The following is a 24,205-nucleotide window of genomic DNA, read 5'->3' as shown; positions in this document are numbered from 1 at the left end:
TGTTTTTGTAGATCTACGAAAACCAGCCGCCGTCGAAACGATTGGGCGACGTACACTTGACACAATATACGTAGGCAAACATGGCGGTCTAACAGCAGTGGAGTCCCGTAGCCATGTGAAATTCGTCCGGTAGTTATGATCACTTTACAGTTTAAACCTAATATTGTGCACAAAAGAATCAGTTAAGAATTTATCTAAATGCCGTTAACTTTGCCCAACGGCTTGTGGTAACTGTAACGCGGGCAACGTTAATCTGCAGCTGTTGGGTCAAGCTCTCAGTGAGCGCTGGCTAGGTCTGACCACGTTGTGCTGCTGTTTTAAGTTTGGACTTGATGTTTGCAGTGTTTTATTGGTTATAACGTCACCAAATGTCACCAAAAGTCTACACTCTGTTTTCCACAGTCTTTATTCTGTGACGACATGATGCTGTTGAGACATTGGACTAAAGCTTTGTTTGTTCTGCATTCAATGCTAGTGCACAGCTTTGTTTACATATTTGTTCTTGTTTCAAAGAAATGGCAAAGGTTCAAACCTCACAGGAGATGGTGGATAAACCTCCTGTGAAGAACAAGGGCTGCAAACCACGAGTCCGCAAGAGGAGAAAATCTGTCTACTGTATTTTGTGTCGCCGGAGGTATTTACGCTATGTAAGTAGTTTTACCAATATGTTTACACAAGTAGCAGCACTACAGCCTTTACAAATAATCTATAATCATGACAATATGTCTCTTAATTACAGGAAGCACACGAGCACATGCATAGTATGCTGCATCACCAAGAGCTGGAGACAGTGCTGGGCAAGTGAGTAATATTTGTCGAATACCAAAAAAGTATTATAAAATCTACATAATGCACTTGAGACATAGTATGAGCTGAGAAAAGAAGGACGACACTTCATGCACAACATATGTCAAGAGTTGAATCATCAGCAGGAGTATTCCCTGTGGCTGGATCTCAAATCTCAATACAGTTTTAAAGACTTTTAGTTTTTCAAGTTCTGAAATCTACTGTCAACTACTGATTCTTTAGCCAGTTTTGGATAAAGTTCTTGTACAGTTGCTTGTGTTATAACATGTGAGAGGAGTAACAAAAATGAGTGTGTGGAAAAGCATTTTTATATTCCTAAAGTAAGAAACCAAAAAATATTGTTTATTTTTTAAAATATTGTACTGCATCAAAAAAAAAAAAATTCACAACTGTCATGGGAACAATTTTTTTTTGTTTTGATCTAAAATCAGTTGCTTGAATTCCAAGCAGAGATTCGAATATAAACTTAAATCTGACAAAAATGTCCTCTGTTTTTGTGTCCTTTGAATGAACAGGGATTCATTTCATGAATGTCAGGCGTGTAAGGTATTCTCCATGGGTTTACATGAGTACGCCCAGCACATCTCCACCGCTCAACACAAAGCCAAGTTGAAGAGCTTGATATTTAAACATTCAAAGCCGCTTTCCTTGTTTACAACCCTGAGCAAAGAGACCATCAACCAAATTCAGGAGAGAAACAAGACACTAATGAAGAAGGAGTAAGAATTTCACTAGTTTATTTGTTGATTTAGAAATGATAATATTGAATTTTGCATTTTATTTTCTACAATGTAATATGTTGTTGAATTTGAAACACTGCATTTCAATGACTATGTCCATTTCCATCACAGGAGGAAACTAAAGGGAAAGAAGAAAAAGAAACCGAAGCAGACAGCTGGTCAGAAACGTGAAGAAATGCTCCAGGGAGGCACCCGACAAAACAAAGTGGCATCCAAAGTATTGATGGTGGAAAAAACCAAACAAGTGAACACAAGGATGATGAAACATGTAACCCACCAGACAGGAAGCAACAATGCTGTTGTCCAGAACAAGGAGAACAAAGTGTCCAGTCTGCAAAGGCCTCTTCACGAAAGAGAAACAGCTCGGGGGGCTGGTGTGCCGGGAGAGCCTCCCGGTAGAACTTTGCATCAGCCTTGTGTTCGAAACCAGTTCACCCAATCAAAACAACAAATGAGGTATGGTGCCAACTTTCCAGTCAACAATCAGTGCAGCGGTGTTAAAGCGGAGCGCTCTCACACAGAGAGACCGGTTACCGGACCACACAACACCCGAGAAGGTGCCACCACTGACATGCCACAGGAGATTACGTGGCCTGCCGTCAACCAGTATACCTATTACCAAAGGCAGTACAATAGTGCAATAGACTTCACCAGTGATCACATCTCTAACAATGGAGCCATCATCTTTGATCATCAGCAGAATGAAAGTAGCGGATCTTCTCAGCCAGGACAAGAAGGTTCACATTGTTCTGCTAATCCCGCTCCAGCAAACGCATCCGTCAGTGCATCTCCTATACGGGACTGCCACGTCAGTGCGATGCTGAGGCAAATCAGAAGAGCACTGGGTGTGAGGGAGCCGTGTAGAGCGGACCGTGAAGCCAGGAAGCAGAGCAGTGACGCAGGCACCCAGGTGGCTGATCGTAGCACCACACAGCAGGCTGGGACTGAGAAACAGCAACCGCCAGGTGCTGCGGCTACATCTGTGCAATCTCCTCAGGTCGGCAGCCCCGCGCCTGCAGTCCATTCTGGTGTTTATCCTTCCAATATTACTCCTGCTAAATCAAAACAGACAACCATCAAAATGACACCAGAAACGAATCAGAGGTTAGGTGTTGTGCATGGACTGACAAACAGCAGAGAAAGAGAATCACAGGAGGCCCTTGACATCCCAGCGTCAACTCGCTCGGGCAAGACAACATACAATGAGCCCAACCTGAACCTCGGCCACAGGATTCGTATCGCCCATGAATCAGGCAAAACTCAGGGGGGGAAGGAGGCCGGACTTAAACCAACCCTGAACAATTTGCTCGCCTTATCAGGAGCCAAGAGAAAGCTGAGCTTGAGGGAGATGTACAATGAGATGCAGAGGAAGAACCGGGACAAGGTCAAAGGCATGCCCAGGTTTGGAATCGCGTTGGCGAACCCTCTGACTGACCAAGGAAGCTCAACACGACCACAGGACAATGACTTGCCTCTGTCTGAGGGCTTCCACTGGGAATCGATTCCAGGCTGTCCTTCAGTGCCAAACTTGACGTTACCCCCTCCTCCCCAGGAGATGACAGATACTGCTGACTCCCACAAGGAGATACAGTCAGGTTCTCAGATGCAGGAGCCTGCTACTCCACAGCAGGGTGGGAGCTATCACCCAGTAACAGCAGAATATGTGAAAACGGAACCAAACCTAGAGGATGAGAATGGAGGTTTGAGAGACAACAGTAGTGCCAACAAAAGGAGACACAACACGGTGAGTGGTGTGTTGTTGATTTCAGCACAAAGCTGGAAACATCCAGTTCCCCATTAAGCTCTTAATTTATCGTGTATTTTTACAGGATGATGGTATTTCTGACAAGGAGTCGAGTGGAAAAAAGAAGAGAACAAAGTCAAACAAGGGTAATTCTGATATTTTCTGTACTGTATCATTTATAAGACTGCTATTACTATTACTAATGCCAAAATAGAAATAAGTGCACTATAATGTTTAATCACGACCTGTTCAAGGCTGTTGGAAGCAGCCATTACTCTTTTCATTTTGAAATGTATGTCTTAGCTAACTAACAGTGTGTCAGGCAGACATTTTCTTTTTAACATTTTAAGACAGTTAAAGCTGTATTGTCATTTAGAGAACTCAACTTTTCAGTAGTGTTTGTGAATGTCTCCAGATGTGGTCCGATTAATCCCAGCCTATTGTTCACTTGTAGACCAGGATCAGATGGACCAGCTGTTGGCGGTGTCTCTGAGGGAGGACGAGCTGAGCCATTCGCTACAGGATTTGGACAAATCTCTGGTCCAGGCTCGCAACGCCCTGCAAGCCGCCTACACAGAGGTCCAAAGACTCCTGCTACTGAAACAGCAGGTACTGCCACTAATGAAGAAAATATTACTAATGAAGGGAAAGTTAAATTATACATTAAATACTTGTTCTGCTGTTGTAGTTCACTGCTGAGGTCAACAGTCTGAGAGCCAGGCGCATTGAGATCCTGCAGGGGATGCAAGGTACAGATCACACTCGCATGGAAACCTTGTGCTCCGAACGGTTTAGTAGGTGATAAACAGTAGTTTCTTAATCTTTTTCAGAGGGGTACTCGGGATCATCTAATGTAGCAGAGAAAGCCACCCCTTCTTCAGCACGGGTCATTACAGCTGTGCAACCAGGACAACCTCCCCTTCCTTTTTCTTGTGCCTTCACAACGTCCTCCAGCCAGCAAACACCAGCCACAACCTCAGCGTCTTCTGTCAACCAACCTCACCTGACCCCCCTCCCTCCGTCAGTAAAAATCTGTCTTCCGCCCACAGCTGCACAGGCCAGTCAGTTTGTCTCCTCTAACACTGTGGGACCTCACGCAGCCCTGAATCAACCTGTGCCCTTGTTTCCACCTGATCTGCTCTCCCCACTGCTGCTCAGACCACCACACTTAGCTGCTCCCACACCTGCTGCTGCTGCTGCTGCTGCTGCTGCCGCCTCCATGTCACTTCTTTCTCCTGAATCATCTGCCAGGCGGCAGGAGCAAAAGACAAAGGAGGGGTTAAAGGACTGTGTAAAGACAGTGAGGTTAGCAGAGGAGGAAGCGCAGACAGCTGACAGTGACTCTGAGGAAGAGACGGGAGGAAATCTTCGCAAGGAACAAGGAAGAGAGTCGGCAGCAGAGGAGCGTGTTCAAAATTCATCAGCTGCCGCATCAGCTGCCGACAACGGGAACGAGAGCGATAACTCCGTTGAAATGATAGAGACTTCTAACCTAGTTGTTATTGACATTGACGAATCGGACAATGAGGACTCACCTGAGATCGTCTCCAATACTCCAGTTCACCCCGAGCCTCCTCAGCAGTCTGCCAGCATGGAGTTGACTTCTGCAAGCAAACTGACGTCTCAGCAGAACGACACTGACAGGTGAGATCCACTCTTGGGATCCCGTCAGGGTAGGGAGCCCTTGAATATTACGGGGATGCTTTATCTGCAGATTAAGATAAGTAAATGTGACGTGTGACCAACCTTTTTCTCTTGACCCCCTCAGAAAAGTTCAACCTCCTTTGCCAGTCGAAAATGCCAACGCTCCCGCAGGTGAGTCACCTCCCTCCTCCTTGAAACAGATGTAGCAAGTGGAGATACAAAGGCAGATAGTTTTTGGAAAAAATGTCAAAATCACCTCAATCACTGTTATTCCAGAGTCTGTTGAGGATGAAGATTCGTCCTTAGGAGCCTTTTCGAATCACGCCGGCCCCGTCCACGGCCTGCAAGTCCACGAGGGCCTGTTGTACACTTGTTCAGGGGACAACACAGCAAGAGCCTACAGTCTGACGGTAAGTTGCTCAGGGTCCAGGACATAGACTTCTGTCAGACTCTCACAGCCGCTTTTTGAGTTGAGTCCACATCCAGTTTAGTCCAGCAGTTTCGTTTTTTTGTTTAAAAAAAAAAAAAAAAAAATCCAAAAAGCTCTTGCATACCATGAAGTTTGAGTGACATATGCCTAGTATTGGAAACCAAAGAATCCTGCACAGCATCCATCACTTAAACTCACTTTATTAACACGGTGTTTCGGTCCTCAGACCTTCATCAGGCATCCGTATGAATCTTGCCAGTGTTTGGACTTTGTTTGGGTTTCTTAGGTTTTATGTTTTAAAATAAAAATGGAGAACAATAAAATAACCAGCTATATATTTTGTCTCTGTATATCCAGAACAGGGAGTGCCAAGCCGTGTTTGATGGTCACAGAAACAAAATCAACTGTCTGCTGGTGTCGTCCCTCCCGAACATGCAGGCACGCCTCTACACCGGATCAAGTGACGAGACCATCCGCTGTTACAGCATAAAGGTACAAACCGTTTGAACGTGATGTCTCTAGAACACCTTGAGGGAATATCTTCAAGTTTATTCACTTGGACTCAAAGATGAAATGATGGTGGTCAAAGGTCAAAGGTCACTGTGACTGCACAAAACACATTTTTTGGCCATAACCACAAACATGCATGTAAACTGCAACTGGACTGGTTGGCAGAGGCATACAACCTCAAGGCTGTAATTCTAGTTTTACTTAATACATAGTTTCATAATTACTGCTTTACTCCGCTTTTGTTGTTATTATGAATTTGTCACATTGACCGTTGATCAGATCGACTTGCTGAATTACTAATGTAACCATCGTACTTTAAACCATGTCTGTAAGGTTTTTGCTGTCTCCTATTTTGTGAGTTGCACTTGTTTGATGTTGTAATTTATTTTTATTTTGTGATTTATCTCCTCCTCCTCCTCCTCTTCCTCCCTCCTCCTAGTCTAAGAAGTGTCTGGAGCGGATTTCTTTACCAGACAGAGTGTTGTGTTTGCACATAGCCTGGAATATTTTGTACGCTGGGCTCGCCAATGGATCAGTTGCTAGCTATGATTTAAAGGTGAGTGACAATGGGTCATAAATCCAATACCATGAGTGGCTGACATTTAATGTACTCACGCATGCCAACCACCTTAACTGTGTTGATTTTGGTCAGATTATGTGTTTTCCTGTGTAGACCTGTGACAGGTCTCCAGATCTGTAAATGTGGCCACTGATTTCTCGACTTGCTCTGCCAGAGTTTTTTCTTCAAATTAAATTTTACACCTCATATGTCTCTCTCTCATTAGACTATGAAGCAGCTGGATGTGTTCGAGTGCCACGGCCCACGAGGGGTGAGCTGTCTGAGCACGGCGCAGGAGGGCGCCCGCCGGGTGCTGCTGGTCGGCTCCTACGACAGCACCATCAGCGTACGAGACGCCAAGAGCGGCCTGCTGCTGCGCTCACTGCAGGGCCACACCAAAACTGTGCTCTGCATGAAGGTGAGGGAATGAAACCAATTCTTCACACTGAAACTGTTGAACTTAAAATGATATTTGTTCAGTTACATGTCTAGCGATGGGATCTTGTACCACGTACCCATGTGACTCGGACCGGAATTAAAAATGATTTGATGCTGATTCTGATGATAAAACTTTCGTCTTCACGTAGGGCTCAAAATTCAGATTTCAGTGTTTGCAGCTGATTCGAGTAAACTGCTGCATTTTGACTCATATTTTAAAAAGTCTGGTTACTGTGTTTCTTGTAGATGGTCATGTGATCAGATGGGAGCAATAATAATAATACTTGCCTTTTTGTATTTAGGTTGTGAACGACCTGGTGTTCAGCGGCTCTAGTGACACAACTGTTCATGCCCACAACATCCATGTAAGTGTATTTTATTTTTATGCCTCCGTGCCGAGCAGAGCCGGTCGCATGTTTCTTACGGGTTGTCTGTACGTACGTCCGTTCGTCCCATTCTCGATATTCTCACGATGTCTCAGAAACGCCGCGATGGAACTTGGAAATGGAAATTTGGCAAAAACATTCACTCAGACTCAAGGATGAACTGATTAGATTTCGTGGGTCAAAGGTCACGAGCGTGGTGACCTCACTAAACACTTTTGAGCCATTACTGAAGACTTCACACAGCAATTATGAACAAAAATGCAAATGGAAAATTTCACACAAATGGTTAATATTTTATTTGACTCTTTATACGACACTGCTGGATAAACAGGGATGTAACCTGAAACTAGTCTGAGTGGCGGAGGCATACAACCGCGAGGCGGTAATTCTAGTTCCTCTATGTTATTTTTGCTGTGTATTCTTCGTGCTTGTGCTTTCACCATATTTTTTACTTGTAGACGGGTGAGTTGGTTCGTATCTACAAGGGTCACAGTCACGCCGTCACCTCAATCGTCATCTTGGGGAAAGTGATGGTGACAGCCTGTCTGGATAAGCTGGTCCGAGTTTATGAGCTCCAGGTTTGTTTCTTGAATTCTGTATTTCACTTCTCGTATATTCACTTGCTCTAAAATTTCACTTTTCTGAAACCTGCACATGTTGTAATATTTTGTTTAGATATTCTTCTTTTTAAAAAAAAAAAAATGTATTTATCATTTTTATTTCTAGTCCCATGACCGCCTGCAGGTGTACGGGGGTCACAGCGATATGGTGATGTGCATGGCTGTCCATAAGAGTGTGGTGAGCAGACTGAAATTGGTTTAACATCATCTTTGTTTGAATCTAAACCTGCATGACAGACGCTGTCGCTGAATGGTTATGTTCATTTTAACCCTGTGGCTTCATTTGCCATTGTTTTGTCCCACACAGATCTACACAGGCTGTTACGACGGCAGCGTTCAAGCAGTGAAGCTCAACTTGATGAAGAACCACCGCTGCTGGGTAAGAACCCAGCTCCGTCATAGAGAGTGAATTCACTCTAATCCACTTAATAAGTTATAATATTCGTTACTTTTTCTAATTGGCTTGTGTCTGTTGTCGTCCAGTGGCAGAACTGCTCTCTAATATTCGGCATGGCGGAGCATCTTGTGCAGCACCTTGTTGGAGATCACAGCAACCGGAATCTGCAGACGGTCAAATGTCGCTGGAGAGGCTGCGACGCTTTTTTTGCCACGCAACATTTAGTTCGGCAGGTAATGAACTGGTGCTATATTTAAGTCATAATTTCTATTAATTCATTAGCTTACTCAAATGTTCTCATTACTAATTTTATCATCTCACTAATTGCTTTGTTATAAACATGAGGATTCTCACACCAGTTGACAAGTTGTTGAGCAGGTTTGAACACTGAATGATAACTGCCACTTTCTGTGAGAGCAGTTCCTCAGGCTGGTGTTTTTTTGCTTCCTGCAGAAGCTGCCTGAACACATGCAGAGCCACGTGGAGAATGACAGTAAGATTGAGCCGTGACTGGGATGGAGGTAATGTGACACAACAGATCAGGCTGGAGTTTCATCCATTACAACATAAAAGCTTACTTTTTTATTTCCAAGTTGTTTCAGCGTCGTCTGTTTTGCGGACTCTCAGTTTCTGTTCGTTTTTCCCTGTGCGCGTCTGAGTCTCCGATGACGTCTCTTTTGGTCTGGTGCGTACTGTATGACCTCCGCGCTCTCTGAACTGTGACAGTGAGACAAGAGAGGCCGCTTGTTATCGATCCCCTGAAGCTGTTGTTGCCATCTCAGTTTGTTTTGTTTTGTTGTTTTTTTTGCTGGTTATACTTCGTGCTTGTGTTTTTTAAAGGGACTGAAACGTTCTGTGTCAAACCGCAAAAAAAAAAAGACACATTTGTGCTTTTGCTCGACACCATTCTGTGCCTCATTCAGTCTCTAATGAACATACACGATCTTGTCCTGTTTAGAGGATCAGTTTCATTATTTACAGCCATCTGTTTGCTTTCAGTTCAAAGTAATTAGGCTTTACTTGATGGCTAAAATAATTCATTACTACTACTTCTGCTTCTTTGGCAACATTTGATCGACATGTTTTTTTTTTTTGTTGTCACTGTGAACACACGACCTGGCAATGTCATACGTAAAGCTAATCATTCAGAGCATTTCTACAACTATGCAGCACTCATAGAAACACCTGAGAGTAGTTTCTGTGAAGCAGCTGATGCTGTAAATTGCCTTTAATATCCATCTTGCTCTTTAGCTGTGTATTGATGAGTGGCTCTAAATTAGAGGTTGCAGGTTGTAGTCTCGTCCGAGTCTTTTTTAGGTAAAAGCAAAAGAAGGAATGCCGCGTCTTTCTCGAGCGACCTTAGAGTGTGCGATACCATGCATCTGCACACTTGAGTCATTGTAAAGGTCTTTTTTTTGGATGACTCTGTTATTCCGGATTATTATCACTTGACCTTTGAAATTGATTCATCAAGACTAATGTTTGTTTATTAAAACACTTTGCATAACGAAATATATAAGTTATCATTATTATTATTATTATTTCATAACATTTACATTTTCACATTTCCGAGAGATTAATTGTAGGAAATGTCATAATTCCCAGACGTCACTTCGGACAACATGTTTTTGAAAACTCTCTGGATAATGGAAAAAAAGCAGTGAAACTGGTCAGACCAAATTGTCCAGAGATGAACTTGTATGATGCTGTATTAAAGTTATCTTTTTCTTTTTGTATGTTATACTGTACAGTAAGTATTTCATTTGTAATTAATCTACTGTATGTGTACAGCAATAAAAAGACAAACGTCATTTTCAGTGTTCACCTCCAACATATTTAAAAAACAATATATATTAAGTATTTCTGTAAAGACGTGTCAAACAAAATGCTCATTCACTGAGTGCTCACATTCAGACATGTCTTTGTTTTAGTGCTGATAGTTGTAGCTTTGCAATGCCAACCGCATATTGTTTACAACATAATAACTAACTCTGGCAACAAAGGCAAACTCTGCACTTGGAAGAGTACATGTTCACATCATTGGATTGAATGATGTTGACGTCAAAGACTTTGTTGTAATCACAACCTGTGCAAAAATACATTTTGTTCAGCAATGCTTAAGAAAATTAAGTAACTGTCCAGGAGAGTTAAGGTCGGTGTCATGAACTTGAGCAGCGACTGTCTGCAGCAACATCAGGGGTCACGAAGGCGACCTAAGAGTACATGGTCAGCTGAAGCCACTGTAATGAGAAGAGAAGAAAAATGAAGACGAGAATAAAAGGTTTCTTTTTGAACATTGACTAATAATACGTTATACTCTGAAGGTTGCAATGCTGCCCAAGACAACAGCATTAATTCTGCCTTTCGTAAAACGTGATTGTTTGCATCAGAGTTGCATTCAGTTTTTTGAGACGGTAGATTTGGGAGCTCAAGATTATATTGTCAAATTTCTTGTGTCACCTGACCAACTGTCCAAAAATATTTCATATACAGTGATATATAGAAAGAGAAGAGCAGCAAATCCTTCATTTGCCTTAATAAATGACTTAAACAATTATTTGTATCTAAATTGTTGACGATTCATTTTCTGTTGATCAACTAATTGATTATAAGTTATAAGTTTTTGGCTGAAGTCAAAATGTAACTCTCAAAAAAAAACTGAACATTGGAAGTAAATTAGTTTTATTACAGGGCGACGGATGTTTCTATTTTTCTGCTCCCTCAGGCCATAATCAACAACAAGTCTATATAAGACCTGTTTAAAAGCTTTCATTAACCACACAGCAAATTTAAGTAATGCCACATGCACTGAAGTATGAACGTGGACTAAAACAAAGCAACATATCAAGATGGCTGACTTACCTCCAGCACGTTCAGTTTGATGATCCCATCTCCGTCTTTGTCAAAGGCATTGAAAGCTCCTGCGAGACACACAACAGACTCTTTATGTAAACCTTGAACTCGTGTGATTGGGCCGAGCTGTGTCAGATGTTTTTTTGGTCGACAAAGCTTCCTGGTGACATACGATAGCAGAATATCAAAATTCAAAATGCAAAAGCTCATGGTACTTACTGAACATGCCCTCTAGCCGCACAAAACAGCAGATGTAACTGTCAAAGTCGATGTTGAGGTGTTCGTCGGCGTAGCGCATCGCTAAGATGTCATATAGCTGTTTTCTGAGGTGAAACCCTTCGTGTGGAAAGAATGAAATAGAAAGTCATGATTCATGGCGTTACACATTATTTCATAGTTACAAGAAGCTGGGTAGTAAGGGATGTGAAGTATAATATATCTGCTAATCACTGAATGATACTGCACCTGACTAAGTATTACCAGTGTCATCTGTTTAATACAAATGATACAAATGTTTAATTGATGTTTTTTTAGCATGGAATCTAAGATGTAAATATACAGTTGTGCACAGAGAAACATCCTCTGAGTGGTTAAATCTTCTTATTTCTGTCATGCAGCAGCTCACCTGCATCATTAACAGCGTTCCTCATCTCAAAACTACTGATGGAGGAGGATTTGTCTTTATCATAACGCTTGAAGATCAGCTGCAAACACAAACACAATCAGATCAGATGAAAACTTTGGTTTTGTAAAAATTAAATGTGAGCAGAAGGTGGCTAAAACCGCACAACCTGCCACTCCTTGATCTTTTTCCACAGGTGCTTGAACTCCTGCAGGTTCAGCTTTCCTGTCCCATCAGTCTGAGAAAAGTTCAGTTATAGAAAGGCCAACATACAGCACTGCGTGTTAAGCCATTTTGGATTGGATTTTTTCCCCCCAATACTTTTTCTCTTAAAGGAAAATTGGTGATCTAACCTCTGAGGTTTTTTCTACCATCTGATAAAAATGAGGCTTCGCTAAACAAGGAAGAAATAGATCTGAGACGGAAGCTGCCCAGAGCAGGTTCAGCTCTAGATCATTGTTTTGTTGTTGTTGTTGTTGTTGTTTTATAGCCACTATGTGTTTTTCATATTTTGTTGCTATCCAGTGCTAGTGGAGTTAAGAACGACAATTTGGCTTCCATAAAATTGGACTTATTGATTCAAACTAATTGCATTTATCATTGAGGAAGAATAGTTTGCCTGTTCCACCACTGGGGAGCTCCACTGAGCAACTGGAGAGCACTAGAGGGATTCAAACCAGCACCCTCCTGATGCAATATGAGGCTTCCCTGTTGTTCCCCATATACATACACTTCTCTAGTTTAAACCAACTGATAGGATACATCCATCAAGGCGATCATACTCCGACACGTCTCAAGGCTGAACCCTTCTGTGGTCTTTATTTCACTATCTGTGGAAAAGGAGAAGTCGGTGTGAGTGATCACCACATGACACATGACTGCAGTGATGATCCCGGCCTTTTCAGCGCACTCACGTTTGGCGAGCACGTTCTTCATGACCGTCTTGAGTTCGTTGGCACAGATCTGCATATCCTGGAGACAGGAAGAACAAGGAACATGTTTCATATCAGCTTAAAATAAAAAAACACACCATGCTCACCCTGTGTTGTCCTCGATGTCGCTGGTACTCACCTCACCAGCGATCTGTTCATAAATGGCCCTGAACTGTTTTTCCTCCTCAGTCTCTTCTTCAGGTTGGAGCGGTTTTTGCTGAAGGACAGACAAAAAAAGATTATAAAATTATTTTGAAGAGTTTGTGAAATTAGTTAGTATTTTTAAGATATAAAGAAGTTTGAAGTCTTCTTGGCTAAAGTGCGTCACAGCTGCATACATTTTTAAACTGTACAGCATCATAACAGCATCATTAGTTTAGCAGGATTAGCAGGAGTAGATCATCTGGTGCTTCTTATTTTCTCCATTATCATTACATTTAGCCAATGCCATATTTCTGTGATGAAACTAAACAAACTATGAAGATGTTTGGGCATCAAAACACAGTTTTTAATTACATGAAACAGCTTTTAAAAAGCTGGTCAATTAGCTTCAGCTAAGACTAGCTGTGACCGACTCCAGCTCTAGCCTTAACTGCAGTTTAGTTTTTAACCCTGTTTCATAGTTCTCCAAATTTCAAGTGTTGCTGGTTTATTGTTGTTTTGTTGTCAAAATATATATTTTTTAATAGAGAAACAGATGTCAAAGAGCCAGTTTTGACCAGTAATATTGTATGCAGATGCAGCAAATTTGACGTCTTTCAGATTTTGAAAGCAAAACAGTAGAGTGATTATTTTAACAGTTAAATTCACCAGATTGTTCATAAAATAATATTGCCCAAATTATATATATATATATATTTTTTTTTTTACATTGAATCTCAGCGCTGTCGTTTATTTCAACAATTCTTCATTTGGTAAGAGACGTGATCTCAAGACAATGCCTCATTTAGTTTAGTTTGTTGTGTTATTACCAGAGGACGCATTTCCTCACAGAACCAAAGGAGAGCAGCACACGAGAAGCAGACCATATGATCAAATAGGCCTGTGAGGCCTTACAGGAAAACAGGTGCAGCTGAGCCACTTGAGATCATTTTTGGCTCAAACTCAATCATTTCATTCCCAGTGATGTTATTTGACCTGGTCAAGATTACATTACAGAGCCGTCAGTCACCAGAAATTACGACGGGGCAAAGGTCACGTTGAGCAATTGGTTGCGTGGCTGCAGTGTTGATGTTTTGGCTCAAAAGTTACAATCCATCTGTACGCAGTCTGATCCAGCAGGAGATTACCTTGGGTTTCTTCTTCTTTTCCCCCAGAATGCCGTCATGCTCGATTTCCTTGTTGGCACGCGCTCTGTCTGACACAAATACAATAGGCTGGCATGTGGGTAATGGCAGTGGTTGGTAAGAGGAGAGAGGGGGTTATAAAAGACAAACAGAACAAAAAAGAGAGAGTTAATTTATAGTTATTCCACTGCTTATAATCTGTATATTCAATGATGGCTCAAGCTTGAACTGCCAATATTGCTAAAAGCCGACATATAATGGAGAGAAGCCGGGAGGGAAAGCAAGAGTTTAAAAGCAAATCTACTGATGCTACTGCCAGATGCATGCATTACCTTTCCTTTCTTTATCTTGTCTTGCTGATAAAGGGCCAATAAGACAAGGAAGGACAGAAGGATGAAATGAGATTTAACATAGGAAAAGACGTGGATATTCAAGTCTGTTAGTAACTCTTGTGTGGGAAAGAATGAGTGAACATACAGTCTGCATCAGGACAATACAGAGAGAGTGCAAGAACAAAGTTGATGGAATATGTGCAGTACGTATGAAGTCTGTTTGATCCTGAGGAAGACCAGTGAGTTCATATACTGTACGTCGGTTTAGTTTTTGTTATGTAGCCTTTTAACTTGTGTACCTTCACAAAGCAGTGTGCTATGACTTTATATGGGAATTAATTCTTCTTTTTTGTGGACACATGCAGATTGCCTACTCGTCCATCAGGAGCACCAAGACACGCTTAATCATTTGTTTTTTTTTCACATGCTAAACAGAATTTTGTAGACACGAGAAGTGAGCTTACTCGTCTGTTTTGAGTCATTTAACCACTGGTCACAATTATTAAAGTATATTTTGATCCCAAGACTTCGTCATTCATGCTGCAAACCTGCATTTGGCCAGAGCCGATGTTGTTCCCGCTTCCCTCCGCTTCCCTGTGAGGAAAAACACATTGGGATTCCTGCTATGCACTGATAATGGCCTTCATTTAAAGGCTTTGCTATATCTTAGCAATTTTGCTGTCAACAATGCCCAAAAATAACATCAGCGGCGCCACCAAATATGGCCCCACCCTCGGTGATCCTTACTCAGACGTGCTCTGCTTCTCAGAGAAGACCCTGAGGATAAACTCTCCATCTTGATGGGGTTGGAAGGTCGTGGGGATGATGACGTACTCTCCCGGGGGCAGACGGAAACGCGCCGTTACCTCTCGCAGATTAATGTAGGTCTTGCATTTAGCTTTGGAGGCCGTGTACAGGAAGAAGTCCTTCTGCAGGTGCTGATTCTGTCCACGCATCTACGGGTGGAAAAATAAATAAACAATAAAAGTGTGGAAATAGTGAGATAAGGATGGTGAGATGGGAAGGGGAAATTTATTGGAGTTAAACATGTTACTGATACTGTATTTTCCCAAACGTGCATCAGGTCTCTATTAGAGCTAAACGAGCAATTAGCTGATAGACCAAAAATCAAGGACAATTTTGAAAATGTAGGTGAAGCAGAAGTAATGGGTGTCATGGATGATACAGGGATGCTGGTTATCTGGTCATATTTACTTTAACACAGCTGAAGTATTTATGTAAACAGTCCAAACTTAGTAGGGTTTTTTTTTTTTTCAAATTCAAAGACATCCTATTGTGGTCTTGGAAGTAGTGATCAGCACTGATCAGCCTATTTTCTGAAAGTTTGTAGACTAAATTAATAGAGGTTTCACAAAAGCTTGAACAACTATATTACTACATGACCTGCTAAAGTCAACACACACAACTCTGTGGAGATACAGGTCAATACAGGCAAAGCGCTGACTTCATCAAAATAACGTCCTTCTCCAAGACGGGCATACCTCCTTTGGAACCTAGAGAGACACAGAAGAAGTTCAGCTCCAGTGAACGCACATCAGCTTATTCGTAGCAGAGGAGAGCTCAGGGCTTTAGGGTCGTGTGATCACTACCTCGTAGATGGAAAACCCGATGGTGAGGAACCTGGCCCCTTGATAGCGTTGCATTCTTCGACCTTTCTGCATCAGAGCCACGACAACGGTGCAGGCCACCTGTTCGTCCTCTGGGTCATCATCCTCCTCATACAGCTGCATCCGATACTGAGGGTTCGTCCAAAATGTGTCTGTAAAACACAGAAAAGTAAATCTGCATATTGGCGTCATATGATAGTAGCCTAAATAAAGAAACATGAGCCATATGAGACTTAGTAAAAAAGGGTTTGATACTGGCTTTTAAAAGGCATAAAAGCACAAACAAAAGCCAATACAAAACGGTAGGCCTACCTGGGAAGTTCCTGCAGCCGCCAGCAGAGCTGCCTCTCACCCAGCGACCCTGATTAACCGACACCGTCCAGCTTTGTCTTTCATCACCCTGGAGTGTGTCAGGGGTCAGATTACACATCTCCAGCTTAGTGTAGTTCCTCTTGAATTCATCAAAACACATCCTGGAGGGGGATATGAAAGGGGAAGCTTGAGAACTTGTGTGAAATTCTGTTCTTCCTGAGGATTTTGGTTTTAGGTTAATCCCAATTAATTATGTTGAAAAACTGGAAACTTGTTGTTGATGGTTAAATGAATTTCATGGTTCAGTATTGGACCGAAGACAAAAACTGTGTGATGAAATACACTAAATGTTGCAGAGGTTTCACTCACCAGAACTCGCTCGCCTCCACGGTCTGTTTCATCAGGTTCTCCTTGTCTCCTTTGGAAATAGTCGACCATTCCTTAGATCTGTGGAAAGATAAAACCAATTTATTAAAACCGTATTAATATTCTGTATGTTCACCACTGCATGAAGAACTCATTAAGTTGTGCAGCATTTGATCTGGCCTAGCAGTATATAAGGTGTTTTTAGCCAGACCTTGGTGATTCAGGGAAGTGTTTGCAAATATTCTCATTTTTGTTTGACTATATCAGAATTATATGCAAATATTATAAGACTTGGTCTGTTCCAGGTCGAATCTTACTTTGCACACCACGGTCCCTTCCACAGCACCAAACCCCAGGGATTGCGCAAACGAATCAGACGAATTCTGGTGTCCTTTGCAACCTCATCAACCTGGAGACAACATATCATTTGCATTATTGTTAAACACCTTCTCTTTCAAAAAAACAAACAAAAAAAAAAAATCTAAAACTAAAAATCTGCATTTACACAAAGTGGACATTAATCTGTACCTCATCCAGGCCTGTGATGGAGTAAGCATGACCTTTGACCAGCCCCTGATCAGTCCGGGTCTCCATTTCACTGGCTGAAACAACCTGAAAGATACAACATATGTCAGAGCGAAACACAGACTGGATTATTCGAGGGAATACATCTCGCCAAAACATCATTTGAATGCAGTAATCTATTCTGGATTTGTGGGCTAAAACCATGTTTTCTTAAAATCAAGTTAAAAAGAAAAAAACTGTCCAGCTTTCATTCATGGATTCCCTTATTTTTAATTTAAACTTATTGTCCCTGACGTCCACCTCTTCCTCAGAGCAGAAGTGGAAATTGATCTCATACAATAAAACAATTTTTTTTTGTGCAGGTACATGCGCAGTAAGTGACTGGGATGTGTTCATTTGTACTGCATACAGTTTTTTATTTTTTATTTTATTTGACCATTTTCTCCAGCACTCACATCTATGGAGCAGCCCATCAGCGAGCCTCTCTCCAGCGCCTTCCTCATGATCTTGTAGAGCTCTTTTGGCGCCTCGGACAACTCGAAGAACTCCGTAACTCCGCCTGTGAAATCCTCCATGGCTTCCAATGTGTTCCCCCCTTTCAGTGCCTCGTAAGACCCGTGCAGCCTATGGGAGGATGGTGGAAATGTGTACTTATTAGTGATCGTATAAACTGCGGTTCCGTATTAGGTCTTAAAACTTGTTTAAGTTCTAGAAATGAAATGCCAGGGAGGTGAGAGGTCGGTGGTCTCACGAGTGAATCATCTTTGTTTGACGTTATTTTAAATCAATAGGCATGAAGAGTGAGTAATATGCCCCATTTTTCAATACTGTCACTGATAAAGAATAAAAAAAAACATTTGTTCATGTTCCCAGACTTTAACTTTTTGTTTGTTTGTTTTTTTTAGCACAAAAGCATGAGCTGACGGCTCAGGCCCAGGCTCGCGCGCAAACTTTTTTGCATTGGATGGGGACAAATCTGAACCAGACGCAATGAATTAGCAGCATCACACGGGAGGCGAGGATAGTGGCGAGCTGCCACGCCTCCACTAAACAGCGGACAATAATAGGCTCTGCTTACTTTGCATACGCTTTTTCCAGAAGAGCGCTCCAGAACTCGTTCTGTCTGAAAGATTTGGTGAACACCAGCTGGTTTTTGCAGGTGGGGATGCGGTCGTCCACAACCACATCGACCCATTCGCCATAACGCCAGAACTGAACATAGGAAAAAAGAACAGAGTGAACATGGAGAATCAGTAATGAGACATGTTTTGAGGCCATTTCCATTGATTTTGATCTTTGATTTTGATCAACAATATATGGATAGAAATCCCACTGTATATACACTTAAATAAATATTTCTGGAAAGGATCTCTTAAACTCTGATATTAAACAATAAAGATTATATGTAGGAAACATGACATTTACAGCTGAAAAATAAGTAAGATAAGTAACATAAGTGATCTCGGTGTAATGGAGACACTGTTCTTAAACTACATTACATTTTTTTTTCTTCTGTACTGTAATATTGTCTTACTTAACATAGCCAACATAGCATAACACCAATATACCAATTACATGTGTTAATCATGTGATTTTTAGACATTTCACATTTGGTAAGACATCACAAGTGAAAACAATGTCACATGTGAAACAAATTTCACCTGTGATACATTAACATATAGGCATATGGGAAATTTCACTTTTTGTATTCTGAAATCAAATGTGTTGGGTATTCAAGAGTCACTTCATCAAAAGAGCAATATGATTCTGACGTGCGTGACAGTTCAGTTGCTTATTGCACAATACGTCAGCAGTTAATTTCAAAAACCTGGAAATGGAAGATGCCGGCGTAGTTCTCAGTGAAGCTCTGATCCTGGGGAATCACTCTGTAAAGCAACTTCTCATTCAGCGTCAGACAGGCGATGGCAGCCAGCAGCCAGCAGTCACCTGTCAGGAGCAGATTCATGAGCTATGAAAGCACTTGATCCAAGTATATACCGCTTCATGAAGTAACACAGTTGTCGCACATTAAAGCCACATTACTGCAGGTGTCAGTAAGGTGACCAGAGGCTCATGCTTGTGGTCATTCCAGCTGTTAAGTGTATTCTGGAGTTGACACCATGCCTTTCTTTCAGCCTGTGTTCTGGTTTATGTTTTCTTCTTTTACATTTCTCCTCATCAAGGCTGTTTCTACTTGTAAAAAATAATCTTTGGTGGAAGCACATCAGATTTCATTCCACAACTGAGAACTTTATCTGGACAACTTTTTATTATAACATCAATAAGACTTCAGGAGCCCTTCAATTTGCTGTTTCCTCCGAGAACCCTCCTTTTTATTCTTTTTATTCTATTATGATCTACTTATTTTCTCCTCTAGTATTCTGAACATGCAGACTTAGGTAACAAAAACAAGGTAATACTACTGTATATTCACACAATACGGGAAATTCTGGGACTGTAGAGTGGGAAAGAAAGTTATTCTGTATATCAAACCCAAAATATCACATCTTCTTAGCCACTTTTAGTCTGTTTCATATTCCCTGGCTGCATGGTGTGTTTGAATGCTTTTAAACCCCTTATTAGTAGAAACGGTTTAAATATTACCCAATTCTCCTTGACAGATGTCTGTCCTGTTGGCTCCGTCTATGATGAACTCTGGGTTTTCACAAATTTCCTGTTATAAAAAAAAAAAAGCATGTTAGTAGGTATTTTTGAGCATGTTGCAAAAATTCTACATGTGCCAGAGTTCAAATCTTTTTTCTCATCATGGAAAACTATGCAAGATGAAATGATAACTGTATTAGCTAAGTTTTGATTTTAAACATTTTTGATCCAGTGTCTATAACAAGAAAAAAATACCCTGCTTTAACAATATGTTTAGACCCCGTGAGGATGTCCTGCGAGACGGCATGTACTGTTCTTTAGTGCACTACTAATGGGTCAAAAGGCTGATCAGGTTCATGCTTGACAACATCTGTATGAAACACTGTTTAATTAATTGCCCTTCTCCATTCAGTGGATTATAATAAAAATAATTACTATTAGACTGATTAATAATGAATTCACTAGGACTGGGTATCAAACCTCATTAGGTGGATTCTTACATTTTAGTTTTATTTAGGCAAAGTTCTTGTAGATCTGTTTGTGTTTAGATAACATTTGAAAACATAAGGCATCACAAACAGTAGTGTTCGAACTTTAAAATCTGTGTACACAAATATACACTTGACATGATTGACAATATGAGGACTTAACCTTGAAACTGAAAGCAAGTTGGAGAATTTTCCCAGGCCGGGGATGAACCTGCAACCCCTCTGCATTCGCTGCATATTTAAGAGGAGGCAGCTGTTAGAGGCCAGCTGGTCACGACCCTTTAGTACTCTGGACAGGTGATAATGCTGTGCTGAACGAGGAGAAGCCCTCACCTCATAACTACGTATCTCTGTCATGGCAACATGACCGACAGCTTCTGTGATCCTAAAGGAACCTGGAACTTACCGACGTATTATCCAGCGGTCTGTCATCGTGGATAAGTTTATGCTCATGTGGTGGAACATTGTTTTGGAGCACATATTGCTTGTTGTCATGAAAAGGATTTCATGCTGAAGGATTACATGGACTCCTGTAGCAGTGGTTCCCAACTTGGCTTTTTTTTTTTTGTAAAATATTGGATACTTAAAGCCTTTAAAAATCCTTCAAAACACAATCAGAGAAGAAGAAAACACTCAGGCCAAAAGTCAAATGTTTTTTAAAATCTCTTGAATCCCATTTTGACAAACATATATCAAGGGAAAATCAAAACAACATTTTCTAACTCCTGAAATGTTGCAAGAAAATCCTTAATAATCCAAATCTACAGTTTTCAGGGGTTAGAAAACAGGATAGAATAATGATATCAGAAACCAGGTCTCAGTTTATTTAGGGGATTCACAGCAGTGACACAAATCCTGTCATCATACGACTAACCATAAGCTGTAAAACTGCAGCCTCATGTTCCAAATTTAGAGCGGGCACCACTGCTGACACCTCGATGGGATTCATGTATCACTAATCTCTGCTGAGTGTCTAAAGCTGCACTTATCATCTGACATTGTGTAGAAATCACGCCTCAGTTTTGCAACAGAAAACCAAACTTAAAATAATTTCTTTGCCATTTGTGTTTAATAGTATGCAATCAAATTCATTTATAACAAAAAAAATTTAATGAATAATTTGGACCTAATTTATGTGAATGTAAGTGTAGGAAATGTATCAATTAATGTTGTGGGAATTAATAGTCATTTTATAATAAAGAACTATTACTTATATGAAAATGAATATACTCTACAATAATCAAATTAAACTGAGGGTGATTAATTGTTATACTTATGCTCTTCATGTCAGTAAAGGCGGTGTGTGAAGGTACATTCACTCAGATACTGCCCCTATAAGTACAATTTTCAGGCGCTCTTACTTTACTTGAGTATTTCCATCTAATGGCACTTTGACATTTTGGGAAATACGCTTATTCGCCTTCTTGCTGAGAATCAAATGTGAAGATTGATGCAATTCTCATGTTTGTTACATGAAATGTCAAGCTACAGCCAGGAGACAGTTAGCTTAGCTTAGCATAAAGACTGGAAACAGGGGGAATGAGCTAGCCTAGCTCTGTCCTAACAGCGAACTAATTAACAGGTTAAATTGTTTGTTTAATCTGTAGGTGAGCTGTTTCCTCATGCTAACCATTTGCTAGCATGAGTTTATATTTATAAGACAGATGTGACAGTCCTTTCATCAAACTCTCAGAAAGAAAGCGTTTACTATGCTATCCTCCACTACAGTTAACTGACATCTGCAGTTACTTGTTACATTGCAGATTCAAATTTTACTAAAATATGTGCAAAATATTTTTGAAAATATGATGATTTATTACAACTTAAACCACCAACTAGTATATAAAGTAATTAAATAGCTCTTCCTTAACTAAAACATTAGTGAAAACAGTAATGCATCAATAATATTAATCCAAACATACACATAATATAGCATAATATATGACATTGTGAAAGGGGTTATTATGCATTATGATTACTATTACTTTTGATACTTTAAATGCATTCACTGTTGAGATTATGAATGCAGAGGTTTTAACTGTAAAAGAGTATTTTTACTTTGTGGCATTACTACATATGTGTGTTTGCATTTCTGTCTATTAGTGTGTGCATTTATATAAGTGTGTTGGCAGGTAAGACAGGGGCTTACGACTCTTTATGACAAACGAATGTGTTGTTTGTTGCCAAATGTCCTGCTATCAGAACCATTTGCTGTCAAGGGTGGAGCGTTGGCAGACAACCAAACTCTGCTGCACGTCATAAAAAAAACACGAAACCCTGAAGCCAACACTGAGTTGCCACTTTGCTTCCCAGCAGTGGCAGAGAGCGTCCTCCTGAGTGAGAGTCAGCTGTCTGTGACTGTAGAAGGTGATAACCCAGAGCTATGCAATTCAGCCATATCAACCCGACACCCCACACATGTGCTGCGGAGGAAGTGATGAGATACACAGAGATTTTGCAGAAGAGCTTCTCAGAACCACTTTCGCATTAAGTGCAACTTGGGCATAGAGGATATGACAAAAGACGGGCACTCACAGAGGGACGTTTCCACTCAAACTTCATTGAAGGTCTATGGCTGTAGAAGAGTGAGGAGTCATCTGCCGGAAACAGAGGGTCCTCAAACAAAATATTCTTCTTTACGTATTTGTCTCGTAGCTCCAAAAAAGTCTTAAGACGCTTGGCATCTTTGACAGCCTCATTTCTGCTCAGAATAGCAGAGTAGATTGAGTTTGTCCCAGCAGGAGCGTAATCAGCTTTGTCATCAGGCCCAAGTGATGCTTCAGTTTCACAAAGCACTGCCACCTTTATCTCCTCCACAACGGGCACTTTCCCTTTATTGTCCCCCATCTTATCAGTGTCAACCGTAGCCTTTGACATTCCTGTTTCAGCTGGCAGCTTATAAGGTGGAGTCCTTCCTTTTTTGCAGAAACAGAGGGTGAACTTGCAAAACAGCCCAAAGAAACTTCCTGTGTCCTCCCTGACTGTGGTGATCACTTTTAGTTCCTTTTAAAATATCGTCACTGCTTTATGGACTGTCCCCAACCAACAGCCTCTCACACCAGCGCTCACACAGTCACTGTTTAGTCCCCGGACCTAAATATAGGCCTCTTTAAAGGAGGGGAGGAGGCTTCTTGGAGAGAGACCCTGATCATGTCCCAACAGTTTCAGGTGGCAGTTTGCTATTCAGTAGGACCGTCCAGAATCTATACCATAAGTGCAATAGTGAGTGTGAGTGATAAATCATGGCGCTACTATGTATGTCTAGGAGACAAGAGGTGGTTAGTATGGTCATTAATTAAATATGGATTACTGTACAAAAGCCATAGAAAATAAAGCTTCTAGTTATCACTAGCATTAGCTACAAATCTGACAGTTACTTATTATATCAGTTTAACAGTAGTTTTTTAATGGCACCAACCAAATAGCCTATTTACCACTGAGAACAGATCATTTTTCCATTAATATGTCTAAAAATGTTTGACATAAAGAGAAGTTTAAATTCTATGATTATGCAAAGGTTTTTCTTTTCATGTCATGTTTTTACAAAAACATTGGCTGTTTTGAGGCAATAAATAAAAAAAATGGATAAATAGAAAAATTGAAGATTTAGTATCCTCCACCTGAATTACACACATGACAGTGAAGAGAGGGCTTTGAAACACTATTCTGGTTGTTAAAAAGAGTTTACTTGGTGGTTTTCTTGGTTGGGTAGGGTTCTGCTGCAGTAATTTGCAGTCATTACCTCAGTATCTCTAAAATCATGCCCACAGCCTTGGATTTAATGTCGATAACATCAGTTACATTGACACCTAGTGGTCAAACAAACGACATCACATTTACTTCCTTTTCTATGGTTTGGTGAAGATGACAAAACCGACCAATCATCATAATTCAGTATTCAGTTGGCTGAGCCCTCTGTCAATCTATGACTATATCAAATAAGAAAAAGGAGGGGGCTGAGCAGGGAGTTGCCAGGTTTGAG

The 24,205-nt window shown here is 41.0% G+C and overlaps 2 protein-coding genes across 3 annotated transcripts; one reads left to right on the top strand and one right to left on the bottom strand.

The window, feature by feature from the left end:
- Positions 1–22: 22 nt before the first annotated feature.
- On the top strand, positions 23–8,867 carry znf106b (zinc finger protein 106b). The gene is made up of 20 exons (XM_023414905.2): positions 23–129; positions 514–647; positions 740–801; positions 1,323–1,526; positions 1,659–3,291; positions 3,377–3,437; positions 3,746–3,900; positions 3,980–4,040; positions 4,122–4,935; positions 5,060–5,106; positions 5,212–5,345; positions 5,723–5,857; positions 6,315–6,431; positions 6,661–6,852; positions 7,175–7,237; positions 7,717–7,836; positions 7,985–8,056; positions 8,186–8,257; positions 8,362–8,508; positions 8,729–8,867. The coding sequence occupies exons 2-20, from the start codon at positions 516–518 to the stop codon at positions 8,783–8,785; spliced, it is 4,278 nt and encodes a 1,425-aa protein (XP_023270673.1). The 5' UTR covers positions 23–129; positions 514–515; the 3' UTR covers positions 8,786–8,867.
- A 1,219-nt stretch (positions 8,868–10,086) lies between these two features.
- capn3b (calpain 3b) lies at positions 10,087–23,306 on the bottom strand. Of its 2 annotated transcripts, XM_023414906.2 has the most exons (23): positions 22,759–23,306; positions 19,736–19,805; positions 18,960–19,078; positions 18,210–18,343; positions 17,587–17,755; positions 17,135–17,218; positions 16,924–17,015; positions 16,610–16,687; positions 16,241–16,401; positions 15,911–16,080; positions 15,803–15,814; positions 15,048–15,256; positions 14,849–14,894; positions 14,301–14,324; positions 13,972–14,058; positions 12,822–12,899; positions 12,665–12,722; positions 12,513–12,580; positions 11,920–11,988; positions 11,754–11,832; positions 11,348–11,464; positions 11,138–11,196; positions 10,087–10,515 (listed from the first exon to the last, which is right to left on the bottom strand). In XM_023414906.2, exons 1-23 carry the CDS (start codon positions 23,098–23,100, stop codon positions 10,489–10,491), a joined length of 2,352 nt encoding a protein of 783 aa, XP_023270674.1. In that variant the 5' UTR covers positions 23,101–23,306; the 3' UTR covers positions 10,087–10,488. The 2 variants fall into 2 exon arrangements, with proteins under 2 accessions (XP_023270674.1, XP_087032425.1); XM_087176299.1 differs by lacking the exon at positions 14,301–14,324.
- Positions 23,307–24,205: the final 899 nt, after the last annotated feature.

Source organism: Seriola lalandi, unplaced genomic scaffold, assembly GCF_002814215.2.
Source record: "Seriola lalandi dorsalis isolate HSWRI2012SDOR001 ecotype SW California unplaced genomic scaffold, Sedor1 jcf7180002054544, whole genome shotgun sequence".
NCBI lineage: Eukaryota > Metazoa > Chordata > Actinopteri > Carangiformes > Carangidae > Seriola > Seriola lalandi.
Note: the sequence above shows the minus strand (reverse complement) of the source record. Positions and strands in the feature narration are given on the sequence as shown.